This window comes from Phyllostomus discolor, chromosome 13 (genome assembly GCF_004126475.2).
Source record: "Phyllostomus discolor isolate MPI-MPIP mPhyDis1 chromosome 13, mPhyDis1.pri.v3, whole genome shotgun sequence".
NCBI lineage: Eukaryota > Metazoa > Chordata > Mammalia > Chiroptera > Phyllostomidae > Phyllostomus > Phyllostomus discolor.
Window position 1 is genome coordinate 40,553,909 of NC_040915.2, and position 14,336 is coordinate 40,568,244.

The 14,336-nt window shown below is 61.2% G+C and overlaps 1 protein-coding gene across 1 annotated transcript; it reads right to left on the reverse strand.

Moving 5' to 3' along the window:
• Positions 1–321: 321 nt before the first annotated feature.
• Positions 322–4,708, reverse strand: UNCX (UNC homeobox). Its single transcript, XM_028527111.2, is given in 5 exon segments — positions 322–1,053; positions 1,056–1,130; positions 1,132–1,821; positions 3,888–4,063; positions 4,300–4,708. Coding segments are annotated over 5 exon segments (1,563 nt in total). The 5' UTR covers positions 4,568–4,708; the 3' UTR covers positions 322–699.
• Positions 4,709–14,336: the final 9,628 nt, after the last annotated feature.

Sequence of the window (14,336 nt, forward strand, 5' to 3'; positions counted from 1 at the left end):
GGCCCTCGCAGCCCCCGGCTCCGTCACCCCGCGCCGCCTGCCCTGGCGTGTGCCAGCGCGCGGGGGCGCGTGTGCGTGTGCGCGCGCGTGTGCGGCGCCGGGTGGCAGGGGGGCGCGGGGGAGGGCAGGCGAGGGGGAGCTGCGGGTGCATAAATTTGTTCAATCAGAAAACACAAACACACACGCACACAAAAGGAGGCCTAAGCGCAGACCTCGGGGGAGGTGAGGAGCCTCGGCCCCGCCCCGCCCTCGGGGAGAGCAGGGGGAGGGGGCCGGGGGCCCGCGGGGGCCCTCGGAAATCTGAAAATGAAGGACCTGAGCTCTTGCGTTTGACCAGCTTTATTTATCAAAAATGGTACATATATAAATATTCTTAGACAATTTTCCATTTTACAAGGCTGAGGATTCTTGTTGTGGGTTTTTTTGGGGGGGGAGTACGGGTTCGGTTTTGTTTTTAGGGTTTTGTTTTTTTTTGTTCTCGTTTTTTATTCCGCTCCCTTGAGGAGAGAGGTCTCACCCCAAGTCCTGCGGTTGCTGCCTAGGCCCGAATTGATACAGCGTTTTTAAAAGGGGCGGGGGGGGGAGGAGAAAACAGAAGAAAGAGGAAAAAGCAGTATTTCTAACCCCATCACCTGATTTCGTTGTGAGTCGGAGCCTGAGCCGCCGGCCGAGCCGGCTGGGCGCCGCTGTCGGCCACCCTCAGTCCATGTCCACCTCCTCGGCCTCTGGGACGCTGGGTCCGACCGCGGCACCTGGCTCGGGGCCCCCACAGATGGCCGGCTCCCCGGCGGGGCTGGGCGCCTGCGTTCCGGACCCGGGTGACGGCGGGAGGGGTGGCGGTGGCGGGGCTGCCGGGCAGGCAACCCCTGCGTCCAAGCAGTCACCGCCACCGCCCTCGGCCACGGCCGGATCCCGGAAAGGCGCCGGGGCCCCAGGGGAGGCGACAGCGTCGGGGCTGCGGCGCGCGAAGGCCGAGTCCGGAGCGCCGCCGGGCCCTGGGAAGGCCCCGAAGCTGGCCTGAGCAGGCGGCGCGGGCGGCAACAGCGGGCGCGGGGCGGCGCGTCCTTGGGCGCGGGCTCGGGGCCCGCACAGCCCTTGAGCGCGGCCTGCGGCACCAGGAAGCCGAGCGGGCTGCGTGATGGGGTAGAGCAGGAAGTGGCCCTTGCCGATGAGGGTCCGCGGTGCGCACGGCAGCCCGGGTGCGAAGTCCAGCCCCGCAGCGGCGGCGGTGGCTTTCCGGCGTGGCGGTGAGTCGGATAGCAGGCTCTCTACGCTGAACGGGCTGGCCTTGGGCAGGCCCGCGACGCCACGCTCTGCCGCCGCCACTCCGGGTGCACACGGGGCCGCATCCTTGTCCGCGGGGCGGCCTGGCCGCAGCTGTGGGCCGGCGCCGCTTCTTTGGCTCGGGTAAAAGGCGGGGTCACAAGTGCCCGGAGCGGGCGGCTCGCCCGGCGGTGCAGGCGCAGGACCTGCGGCGCCGGCCTTGTGCACGCCGGGGCCCTTGGCCACGGTGGCGGGCGGCGGCGCCTCGGGGGGTTCCGGGGACAGACCGCCCCCGCCGCTGTCGCTGTCAGAGCTGGGTGCACTGTGCAGGGACAGACCGCCGGGCGAGTGCAGGTGGCGGCTCTGGCTCTTCAGCAGCTTCTTCTCGTGCTTGCGCTTCTTCTTCTCCATCTTCTCCAGCTCCTTGCGGGCGATCTCCTCGGGGTCCATGGGCTCGCCACTGCACGTGGTCGGGTGCGAGTTGTGTGCCGGCCGCCCCGGGCCCTTCTTCGTGTTCTCCTTCTTCCTCCACTTGGCCCGCCGGTTTTGGAACCAGACCTAGAGCAGCCGGGCGGGGAAAGGAAGGCACGATCAGGCGGCGGGCTTGCCGCTAGGCTGCGGGCCTCCCCACTCCCCCAGGCGGCCCGCTTGACCTGCTGGGCTCGGCCAGGGGGCGGGAGCCCAGCCGCGTGGCCAGCGGCCTGGAGACAGCTGTCCGCGCTCGGGCTGCAGGTTCCAAAGGGCGTCTCTCCCACACAGAAGGAGGTAGTCGGGCCTCTCAGCCGGCTTCCCACTCCGGCTTCTCACCTTGGGAACAGGAGCGGCCCCTTCGTCGGGCAGGGCCAGTCTGGCCCCTGACTGAGGGCACCGGGCTGGGGTCCTGGTCCGGAGTAGAGAGCAGGGCCCCGCCTTGCCTCTCCTGGCTCCTCACAGTTCGGGTTCTAAGCAGCCCGCCGGGCCTGGCGCTGACCGTCTGGCCCGAGGACACCAGGCAGCCGGGCTCAGCCGCCCTTCACACCTGTCTTCGGGCCCCTGGAGACTGAGCCAAAGCCCAGATTTTGGCTGTTCCCGTGAAGGGAAATCTGGATGCTTCTTCTAGCAGGGCCTGGGAAGCCAAGCCCGGTTTGGGGGAGGGGAGCTTCGGCAGCCTCCCCTCACACACACAGACACACACTCACACACATCCTCTTTCAGGGCAAGGCACCAAAACGGCGCTCTCAAACCAGCTGCGCCTGGCTTTCGGGGTAGGGTGGGGGATGCAGGAAAGAGGAGGCCGGCTGCCAGGCCTCGAGGAGGAGAGGCCAGGCCATCCCGCCTCTTCCACTCTCTGCAGGCCCGGTCCGGGGAGCTGGGCCTCCGGGGAACAGCAGCCCTTAGGCCCCCTCTGCACCAGGCACAAACCCCGGCCGAGGGTCAGGCACCCTCGCCTCCCTGGGAGCGCGCCATCGCTCAAACTCTTTGTTGTGGCCACAGAGGCAGGGGCGGCTCGACAGCAGGCCCGGCGTGGCCGCCGGCAGCCTGTGGGTGCCACGGCGAGCGTACTGCGTGGCAGCCTCTCCCAGGCTGTGGCACTGTCTTCCTCTCCCTCTTCCCACTCCTGTTTTTTTTTCCTTGTCTGTTTGTTAATACTCTTTTTGGAGGGTGCAAATTCTAGCCCACCTCATCACCGAGAATCGTTCACCGTGGCCTTAGGGGAGAAGCGGAGAGGTCTTGACTTCACCGAACGCACTCAGAACGGATGGCACGAAAGGACGTGCAAGCAGGCGAGGCCACTGGGCGAGGTGGAGCCCACGGGCCGCCGCACCTTCAGACAAAGCTCCTGGTGCTGGTCCCGCGGCAGCCGCCTCTGCCCCAGAGCGGGCCCACAGCCGCACCCCCACTCGCCACCCAGAAGGTTACCATCCTTCAGGGAAACATCTAACCGTGCACAATTCCTCTTAAATTTTTAATCTACCCAAATGACGCTGTGTTTTTTAAAAGAACACCGCTGGCGGCCTCTGGATAAAAATCAAATGACGGTAAAAGGAAAAAGAAAAAGATATAACAACGAGGGTATTAAAGATTCAGACACCTTTTTTCTCAATGTGTTAGCAGTTCAAGTTTCTGTCCGCCTTCCTCAGCTTCCCCTCCCACAAGGGGACGAGGAAGTACCTGCTTCCCCCGGAATATTTCAGAGGTGAGTAAACAAACGCACCCGCTCCAGGCTGGGGAACCGAGCCCTTGGAGGGTGCAGGGGCACAGGGGCGCAGGTCTGCCTCCGCCGGGTCTCTCCCCACCCAGCCCGCCGTGCCTCCTCGCCACCTCTCCCGCCCAGGCCGCAGGTCTCATTTCTCCAGACCCCACCACACGGCTTCCCGGTTGGGACGCACCTCCAGTTCTCGCCACTTTGGGGCGGCCGCCGGACTTGCCGAACCACCTCGATTTTTAGGGACTCGCACCTCCCTCTTTAAGAGACGCTGGCCCCGGGATACCCACCGCCGCCGCCGCCAGCACCTTCCCACCGGCGAGCGCCAGCCGGTCTCCAACGAGGATGCGGCGCCACCCAGAACAAAGGCGGGCCGGCGCGGGGTAGGCCAACCAGCAGGCTGCTGGCTGTGGGCTCCGGGAGGGACGCGGGTCTTTACCTGAACGCGGGACTCAACCAGATCCAGGCGCAGCGCCAGCGCCTCGCGCATGAACACGTCGGGATAGTGGCTCTCGTTGAACGCTTTTTCCAGTTCCTCCAGCTGCCAGCCAGTGAAGTTGGTGCGGGTGCGCCGCCGCTTGCACCCCGGGCTCTCCTTGTCTGGGTCCCCCGTGTCTGCGGGCGTGCACAGGACGCCGCACGGCTCAGGCACTGCCGGAGCCGGATCCACCCCCCACGCTAATGCCTGCTGGCCGCCCCGGGTCCCCGGGCCATGGGGAGGGCGGCCGCGGGCGCCCTGACTCGGGGTGGAGGGCGGGACCCAGGAGCGCCGCCGCCCGAAACTAACTCCTCTACCCGAGAGGGTCCCCTGGCCCCCCAGCCCCATCCCACTCCCCGCATGCTGCGCCTACCTGACAGCTTGAAAGGCTGGCTGTCGCCGCCTACCCCGCAGGCCGCTGGCAGCAGCGGCGTGGGGTTGACCACCGAGGCGGCGGCAGCAGCGCAGGAGCCGCTGAGCAGGCCGTCGATGGAGAAGGGCACTGAGGCGGCCGACTGCAGCTGGTGGCCGGCCAGCTCGTACACGTGGTGGTGGCCCAGCGGGTAGGGGAAGCCCACCACACCGCCGAGCGAGCCCCCGAACTGGGCATGCGGGTGCTCCAGGAGGCGGCCGTCCATCATCTCGTGCGGGGGGCCAGCGGGGCGCGGGGGCGCAGGCCGGGGCCGGGCTGGGCCAGCGGCGGGACGCGCGGGTGGCGGCGGCGGCGCAGACAGGGACCCGGAGCCCTACACATGCTTCGCCCGCACTCGGCGCTTTACTTTATCAACATCAAGCTCCCGATAATTAGCCGCGGCCGGGGGAATTTGGGACCAATAAGAAGCGCTAATCGGCTCTGACGTCAGAGGCGTGCTGGGTGCAAGGAAACGTTTTCCATATCGATTGCTAATTATACCTGACATGCACCTCAATAAACAGTATCAGGAACTGTCACAACAAGACGTGGGGGGGGGGGGGGGGGGGAGGGAGGGGGCGCGGCCGGCGCTGGGCAGGCGCGGGCGCGGGGAGCAGCCGGGCAGGGGCCCCTGGCGAGCCCCCCACTTAAGTCCCCGCTGGCCCAGCCCGCGCCTCCCCGCCGCCGGCTCCCGCCCCTCCACAAATCACTAATAGATTTCCCTTTAAAACATTCACCGCGTGTTGTGGGGATTTTTCACCAGAAATGCTGTACTCTCTGAACCTTTAAAGTGATGTTGCTCCAATTACAGAGAGACATTGAGCGGCAAATAGACTGATCCAATAATAGGAGATTCATCATCCGCTCTTTCCGAAACTGTCACATTGAATTTAAAACTACAAGGGCTTCTCATCTCCTCTCCGGCTCCAGGCGGCAGGCAGAGGGGAGGGAGGGCGGCCGTGACTCGGAGAGAGGAGCACTCCTGCCGACGCCGCGCCTGTCAATAAAGAGGCTTCCTTAATGCCCTCTCGGGTTGACTGGCAGCCGCCCCGTCTGCAAAAACAGATGGGGTGGCCGAGGGGGCACCTTGCCCCCACCTTCCCTGGACCCGGGTTAGGGGAAGATGGGGCACAGGGAAGACGGGCAGGCTGCGGGGGGAAGGGGAAAGTAACTTTGGGGTGGCAGCCAGTGAGGCCCCCTACATTGGGGGGCAAACGCACCCCCCTTTGACCCGGCCTGTAAAGAACAGGAATGAACAGGGAGGAGGCACCCAACCCATTTGTTACAATTAAACCTCGTTCTCGGGGAAGGGTCGCCCCCTGCCCCACTGTGAAATATTGGCAGGCTCTGAGCTAAATCATGGAGGACACATTCTTGAATACGCAGCAAATGAGGGCTGTGGGTGGAAGGGGAAGAAGTCATTTTATATATAATATCTTTCGTACAAAAGTTTGTCAGTGGGGAGGTTCTTTTGCTTCAGCCCCAGATGTCTAGACCAGGCCGGGCCAGCCCCCACCGCAGGGAGGAAGAGTGCGCTGGGGCCTGGCCTGGGAGCCCCTGGCCAGAGCAACGGAAAGGTTGGCCTTTGGTGTTGAGTGGCTTGGGCCAGGCTGCTGAGCCGGGAGCCCACCGCGCAGGGGAAGGGCAGGACGACTGCGCGTCTCCGAGCCCCACCCTGTGCCGGCCCTGTGTCCGTCCCCGCCCGTGCGTCCGTGTCCGTGTCCGGAGAGGGGTGCACGTAACCGCCCCGGCCACCGGCCACCGGCCACCGGCGGGAGAGGTAAGGCTGCAGGGGGAGGGGTCAAAGCCGTGCAGCCCTCTACCGCGCGTGCCACGCCGGCCTCCGCGAGACCAGCCTGGGGATTAGGGTCCTAACTGGAGTCGCCCTGCCACCACCTTCGACTTGATGACCCTCCAGTCCCCGTCCGTGCTGCAGGAGAGGGAGAGGAGCAGCGTCTGGGGTCAGGCCCGCATCTCAGGGAGGGAGAGGAGGCCTGGAAACTGGGGCGCAGGAACGGGCCGCGAGGATTAATTCCGAGGTCAGGGGCCAAGAGCACTACTTTTCGCCATAATTTAATTTCTTCTCTATAAATACTAAATGTAAACTCTGTCCCTCCAACTCGATTTCGCCCGTAGCCATAAGCGCCTGGTTCTCGGTCGGTTCGGGGGAGGAACGCGCGCGGCGCGTGTTTCTGAATACAGAGCGGCAATCAATCGGCCCGAGGGGAGGGCCGCGGAGGGGCGGGCGCCGGCCGGGCTCCTGCGCCCGTCTCTCTTTATTATAATGAATTAATTCGACTTTATTTATCCCATTTTCTGGAGCTGACAGAATGTTAATTTGAGTTGAAATTTCGCTCGCCTCTCACTCTCTGACCCCTGGCCTCCAGATTGGCGTGTTGTAATAACCTGAATCTTTCAACAGAGGCCCTGATAATTGTTACCTTATTAGCATGCAAATTGTTTAATTAATATTATTATGAAGAAGCATACAATCCGTCCGTCACTTGACCTCGAGAGCGAGTCCGCGCCGAGCCGGCTCCCCGCATCTCAATGCGTCCGTGCAGTCGCCCCGCGTGTTTCATGTTGCCCCGCAGCTGGCGCGCCGCCGCCTCCTCGAGGGTTGAGCGCGGCCTCCGTGCTGGGGGCGGGCCCGGCGACCCGCCCGGCTCAGAGCCCCTCCGAGGCCGCGGCGGCGGCGGCCTGCACTGCGGGGGTCGCGCGGCTTCTGCTCTCATGCCCCCCACCCCCCAATTTGAACATCAAAATTTCATAATTGCTTCCCGGTCCAGGCGGCTCGGAGCGGTTCGCTTTAAAGGGCCCCCGCCCCGCCCCGCCCCCCGCCGCGGGCCCGGTTCCTCCAAACAACTCAATGGGAAGCAGCCCTTGACACGCGGTCCTGGGAGACGCTGCATTTAAATCCCTTTTCTACAGCCGAGTGACATTGTCAGATGCTAGCTTTAATTAACTTGATAATAAGACGCACACGACTCGCATCCAGGACGCCGCTCGCCTCGCCGGCTTCCTCGGCGCTCCCCCCGCCCCACCGCTTGATCCGGCCCGGTTCTCTGCGCCGCGCAGCGCGCGCCCCGCCAGGCCAGCCCGCTGGACCCGCGCCCATCCCGCCCCAGCTCTGCGTCCGGCCGGGCAGCGGCCCCCGCCCGACGGCTGCTCCAGACAAAAGGCCCGGGCCGCCCGCCCAGCGCGGCCCGGGAACCCCTGGGCCCGGGCTTCCGCCGGCGTTCCTCCCGCTCCCGCCCGGGCGCCCTCGGCGGCCTCTCCTGGGTGGGAGCGCCGGGCCCGGGTGCCCACAGTCCAGGGCGGGACGGGGCGGTCTGGGACGCTGTGCCTCCAGCCCACCGACCCCGAGTCTAGGCAGGTGCCGGCAGTCACCTCCCCATCCAGATAAAACTAATAAAACCGCCCATCCAACACTGACGTCAATATTACTTTAAATTACACAAATCAAATTTATTTTTAATTAGCAAATTAATAGGCGGCAGTTGAGGGTTTTAATTACTCAATTAACTTCACGCAAGTTAATTTTAACTATCTAAATTAACTTGCACATTACTCGATTTGCTGATAAATTACAGAATTAAATCTAAATTAATTGTTGGAGTGTGATTTGATCCGCTGCTGAACTGGGTGCGATTCCAATTAGCCAGGGAAGAGATTGTGTTGATGTTCCCAACAACCAGAACCTTTGATTTGATTTCGTGAGGAAACTACTTTTCAAAACTCCCCTCTGATCCTAGGAAAATTTCATCCCTCTTAATCCGGACAATTAAAACTTCCCTCCACATATTATCTATAATTGTAATTCTGTCAAAGCAATGGGGGGAGAGAAAAGGGGGTGGGGGGGCAGGGACGTGAAGGCGATTGATTTTGAGTTTAATTCACTTCATTCCTGATAGAAAGAAAAAAGTAATTTCGCTTCAAATTACCTCGTTCAATCCTGACATCCTAATGCCCTTCAAAAATCTTTTTCTCTTGCATTAAAAAAACCCTGAATCTGGAATGAGTGCGCCTTTTTAATAATAATAACCAAACTTCCATCAGAATAATAATTTCATTTCAATTAAAACTGAATTATCACCTTTGCTAAACGTGCTTAATATGCCGAAAATTATCAATGCTTGACGGAGCCCAAATCAGGAGTCTAATTGTGATCAGCAAATCGGAGGTGCTTGTCGCGCGGCGCGGAGCAGAGAGGCGGCTCGGAAATGGAAACTAATTTTACTCCGCTCCCCCGGGAAATCCGCTCAACAGATTAACATTTTCAAAATATAGTAATGATATAATTTGAGAAATGGTGACGCCAATTTGTGAGGAGCTCTTTGTGCGCAGCCATTTGCATTTTCGCTGCCTGCCTGTGCTGTTAATCACAGCTCCGCTTGATGGGGGCTTGCAATGTGACTTACTCCTTATTATAAAACTTCAATTTAGTAATTTAACACAATGAGAGAGAAAATGTAACCAAATCTTCAGATAACCCCCATTTCATTTCTGCAACACCTTCCCGAGCGCCGAGAGGGAGAGGGAGAGGGCAGATTTGAATTGGAAATCAGCCTCGCTCCTCTGCTGGGAAAAACAGTTTTAGAATTCTTCATTGAGGGGCAAGAGGCAGCCTATAGGCCTGGAGATTTTAATCCAAATTTTATAACTTTTTTCAGGCAGAAGAAAACCTCCGACATGTCACCCAGTACAAAGAGGCAAGAGAAAGCTTTTCATTCCTCCCCCACCTGTTTCTGAAGGCGCTTGTTCAGACCCCCCGGTTTCCCCACCCTGCCCTCCTGCCCTCCTGGCCCTCCACCCTCCCTCCTGCCCCGGGCAGCACTCGCTGGCCCTCAGAGGCGGCCTTCCTGTCCCCGCAGGGCCTCTCCCCGCTAGCAGCCAGCCGCAGGCCAGCCCACAGGGGCAGACCCTCCCTGCCCTCCCCCACCCCAGGCCTGGCCTGGCCTGGCCGGGGTGCCCTCCCCTCCCCTCCCCTCCCCTCCCCTCCCTCGCTGTGCTCCTCTCCCAACTTTCCCCCTCTCCCAACTCACCCCCTGATCTAATCGCCATGGATTTGTTTCGGAGGCTGCTTCTAATTTGCTGTGCTTTATTTGAAAGTGCAATGAAAAGTAATAAGGAGGTTAATATTTTATAAACAATAAAATTTTAGCTCCAGTGGTTGCCTTGTATTTTATAAATTCAATCTGTGCCGTGTTGCCCTCCTGTGAGCCATTTGTAACAGCCTCGCCTCCCCGCTCGACGGCCAAAGCCCCAGTCACCTTGGGACAGGCTCACCAGTGGCCAGGACCCAGGTGGCTTCCTTCCCCGGAACTGGCGAGCCAGCAGCCAGCAGCCACAAGCCTCCAGGCAGGGCTTGAGTCGGAGTGGGGTGCCACAGACCTGGGCTGGGGTTGGGGCCCCAGCCTTCTGGGGCTTGGCAGCAGGCAAGGGCTGGGTGGGGGCTGCGGGGTGTGGGGTGTGAACTTGCCAGCTCACAAGGACCGGGGCTGGCGCCTCAGCGGGCACCCCAGCCCCCAGCTCTGGCCCAGGCGCAGAGCGTGTGCACAGGACGGGTGGCCCAGTGTGGCCTTCGTCTGCTGTCCGGGCAGAGCTGGCCTTGGGGCAGCTTCCTCCGAGACTGCGGCGCTGGTGCCCCGGAAGGTGGCCCAGGGCACCTCCCCAGACTGCACCCAGACCTTTCACACAGCCCCTGCACTCCAGGCCCAGCTGGCCGTGTGGGCTGGGCCCTGGGCCTCTCCCCTGCCGGAAGAGGTCCACCCCCGGGAGCAGAAGGCCCAGGAGCCTCGAGGCTGCAGGGCCTCCTCCCACAGCCAGTGGAGGGCTGCGCAGGCCAGAGCCACGCGGGCAGACCCGGGGTCTGCCGGCCCAGGCCGGCCCTCTGGCCCCAGACGGGCTCTGGCACTAGGACCAGGCCCCGGGGCAGAACGGGGTGCACGTGTGGGGCCCCAGGCTGTGGTGGGGAGGTGGCTGGACAGCCGGGCAGTGGCCAGGCACAGAGAAGGGAAGTGGGGAGGGGGCCACGTCACTGTGCCCTGCCCCCCCCCCGGGGGGCAGCACAGCGAACAGGGCCCCTCCCTGCGGGCCCTGCCCCTCCCCAGGAGACAGCCCGTGGCCACTTCCTCTGACCCCCTGTCCCCTCTCCCACCCAGTCTGCAGTGCCCCCCAGGTCCGCGGGCCGGGCAGCCCCTCCCGCGGAGCCGGAGCGAAGGCTGGGAAGGGTTAACACTCTTTGTTATCCCTCCTTTTAATCCTCAGACGGGCCGGCCGCTCACGTTGTTCGGATCTGGTACAGAGAAAGCGTTAACTATTATCTGCTTCTAGCTGACCATCTGCTGTTGCAGAAAATTCAAAACCCTGGAGATCTACTTATATCCACATCGTAAACGAGAAAAGATGTTTTAATTAAGGGAAATCAGGTTAACTTAGCTCTAATTTAACAAGCCGCCTGCCTAATGAATTGTCTGGGGCTGCCTCTCTCTTTGTAAGAGAGTAAATCTGAGGGTCCTCCCTCCGCAGCTCAGACACTAATTAACTAACCAGGAATTTTAGCAGCGCTCCGGCCTGTCGCCGGGTAGTTTTACCTAAAGCCAGCCCAGCCATTGCCGGTACAAATTGCCAATTAAATGTGATTGATATAATGAAGTTGGGCTGTATTTTCACTTACCTCCCCGGGTCCCCCTCATCCTGCGTCATCTGACCCCCTGCCCGCCCCCAAGGCTGTGGCGGCTGCACACCCAGCGCCTGGCGGAACCGAACAGAACCCGCCCCAGCCCGGCCACCCGGCTCCGGGTGGGGCCGGCGCCGGGGCCATGCGCGCTCCTGTTAGTTAGGCCGACGTTTCTATTAGTTGAAGTTAACAGGCACGATCTTGTTTCCAGATATTTATCCCCGCACCAGGGGCTGTAGTTACATGTTTGAAGTTAGGGGGGAAAGGGAAAGATCCAAGCAGCCGTTCTAAAATACATTAACAGTTTCCAAAATCTATATCGCTGCTTAATTAAATATGTTATCCTGTTTATAGGATCTGTGGCTAATTATTTAGAGTCATTTAATCTACTCAATTTGCACGTTAATTAAACAGCCGCGGTTTGCAGAGCGCGGCCGGCGGCTCGGAGGGGCGCAGCGCCGCCTGGCGGGGATCCCTGCTCACCGGCGGCGGCGAGGCCCGTGGACTGGCCGGTGCCGGCGGCGCGGCTCCCGCGGGCCGGGGGTGCGTGGCCGCCGGGGAGCGTCTTCAGGCCATCACCCTGCGGGAACCCGGGGTCGCCCGCAGGCTCGGCCATCCCTCCACCCCGACCCGAGCGCAGGGCCGCGCGAGGGAGGTGGAGAGCCTGCCGCCGGCCCAGTTCACCGGGAAAGGAAGGCGTGCGCGCCCCGCCCCGCCCCCGCGGCCGGCCTAATTGTTTCCCCTCGCGGGTCCCCATCTGTCCCTCTCCGCCCGGGTGTTTTGGCCTTTGTCTCGCCGCCTGTACTGACACCCTCTTTCAAAGCCCACTTCTGTCGCCCTCCACGATCACTTCTGCCCCATTACCCCATCGGCACGAGGCTCCTGCCACAAAGGCCTGCTCCTCTGCCCGGTCCACCGCTGACCCTGCGGCGGCGTCGGGCGGAACGCAGTCGGCCTTGAACATAAACAGAGGAAGCCACCCTGTCCGGGCCGAGGGGCGCCCTCAGTGAGCACGCGGCCCTCGGCAGGGGCCAGCCGTGCAGCCGCGGGCCCAGGAACCGCGCTTGCCCACGGGAGGGGAAGCTCACCTAGCCGGAGCGGCCCTCCTTTGTCCCTCCCAGAGCGGGAAGCTGGCCCCAGGGAGCAGGCCGGGAGGACAGCGGCAGGTCTGCCTCCGGGCCTGGTAAAGGAAGGCCGGTAACCTGTCCCTAAGGCAGGGGCTGCCTCTCCTCCTGACCCCATTTTCCTCCCAGAAAAGAGAGGGAAACCCCTGTGACGCTGGCAGGACCACGGACCCCGCTCCGAAGGCCTCCCCAGACAGCCCCGCAGCTCCGCGAAGGGCCTGCCCAGACCTGACAAGCCGGCGCTGCCCCGGGTCCCCTGCTTGCCCGCCCGCCGGCGTCTGGAGGCAGAGCCCTGTGCTGTGGGGGCTGCAGGGCCTTCACTGGGACTCCCTGCAGCTGCCTAGATTGGGGGGGGGGGGCGCAGGCCTGCACCTGGAGGGAGGGGCACCCCCGTGTCCTCATTGCTCTGGAGGAATCCCTCCCAGGCCACCCGACCAGTGCGTCAGGAGGGAGGTAGACCCTCGCCCCAGGGTGGCCCCAGCAGCAGGACCTGGGGTGGCAGGAGGATGGCGGGCAGCTGTGTGCTGAGACGCTCGTGCTCGACAGTAACCAAGAGAGCGCCCCTCTTCCCCCTGGGGCCTCCTTTCACCGTGTCCCCCAAATGCCACCCCAGGGCTCAGCAACCATGCTCCTCCGGATCCCATTTTCCTCCCAGAAAAGAGAGGAAGCCCCCTGGATGGAGCACAGGCATGTCACCCTCCACCCGAGGGGAGGAGGGCTCCAGTTTCTAGTGATGCCAAACACCGTCTTACCTTCGGGAGGTGCTCCACCTGGGGCCTTCGGTTCAGTGCTGACATTATCACATTTCACAAAGCCCTGAAGTCATTAACCCCTGAAGTGCCGGCTCTCATTCTCCTGAAGCCACTGGAGGACACCTCCCGGGTGCCCAGCACCCGCCTCTGCATCTGGAACACCTCCCGGGGCTCACCCTGTCCACCACCCAGAGCCTAGGCTGTCACACCTGTACACACGAATTCTTTTGGAAGCGGCCACCATTTTAAAAAACCTTGGACATATTTACATTTACTCCACACAGTATTTCAACAAGGATATGAGGCACCTTAAAATGTGTAAAACGAGAAGATGGAGGCATAGACAGACACACTGGGCCTCCTCGCACGGCCAAAATAAGGACAACAATTCAGAAACAAAGAGCAACCAGAACCGACAGAAGACTGAACTGCATGGAAGTCCGAGCACCAAGGACTTAGAGTAGACACGTTCACCCAGGCCGGGAGCAGGGGTGCAGTTGAGTCGCAGGGCAGCAGCTGGTGGACCCAGCAAGGTGGTGGACCCAGCGAGGCGGCGGACCGTGGAGGGGTGTGGCGAACAAGACAGCTGGCGAACCGGTGGTCCCACACTCGCGGGCAGATCAACCAGGGAAACTGGGGAGCGAGACAGACCCCGCAGCCCAGGGCCCCAGCTTGGGGAAGTAAGGCCTCAAAACATGGACTGAAAACACCTGTGGGGGTTGAGGTGCCGGGAGAACCTCCCAGCCTCACAGGAGAGTTCGTTGGAGAGACCCACAGGGTCCTAGAATGTACACAGACCCACCCACCCGGGAATCAGCACCAGAAGGGCCCAGTGTGCTTGGGGGAAGCACCATTGTTCCCTCTTGGACCCTCCCCCACATACAGCATCACAACCCAGCGACTGGGTTACCCTGCCCTGGCAAACATTTAAGGCTCTGCCCCTCATATTTAACATGCACGTCAAAACAAAAAAGTGGCCCAAATGAAAGAACAGATCAAAGCGCCACAGCAAATACAACTAAGCGACGAAGAGACAGCCAACCTATCAGATGCACAGTTCAAAACACTGGTCATCAGGATGCTCACAGAATTGGTTGAATATGGTCGCAAAATAGAGGAAAAAATGAGGGCTATGCTGAGTGAAATAAAGGAAAATGTTCAGGGAACCAACAGTGATGGGAAGGAAACTGGGACTCAAATCGACAGTTTGGACCACAAGGAAGAAAGAAACATTCAACCAGAACAGAATGAAGAAACAAGAATTAAAAAAAAAAACGACGAGAGGCTTAGGAACCTCTGGGACAACTTTAAATGTGCCAACATCCGAATCATAGGGGTACAAGAAGAAGAGGAAGAACAAGAAATCAGAAACTTATTTGAACAAATAATAAAGAAGAACTTCCCCAGTCTGGCAAAGGAAATAGGCTTCCAGGAAGTCCA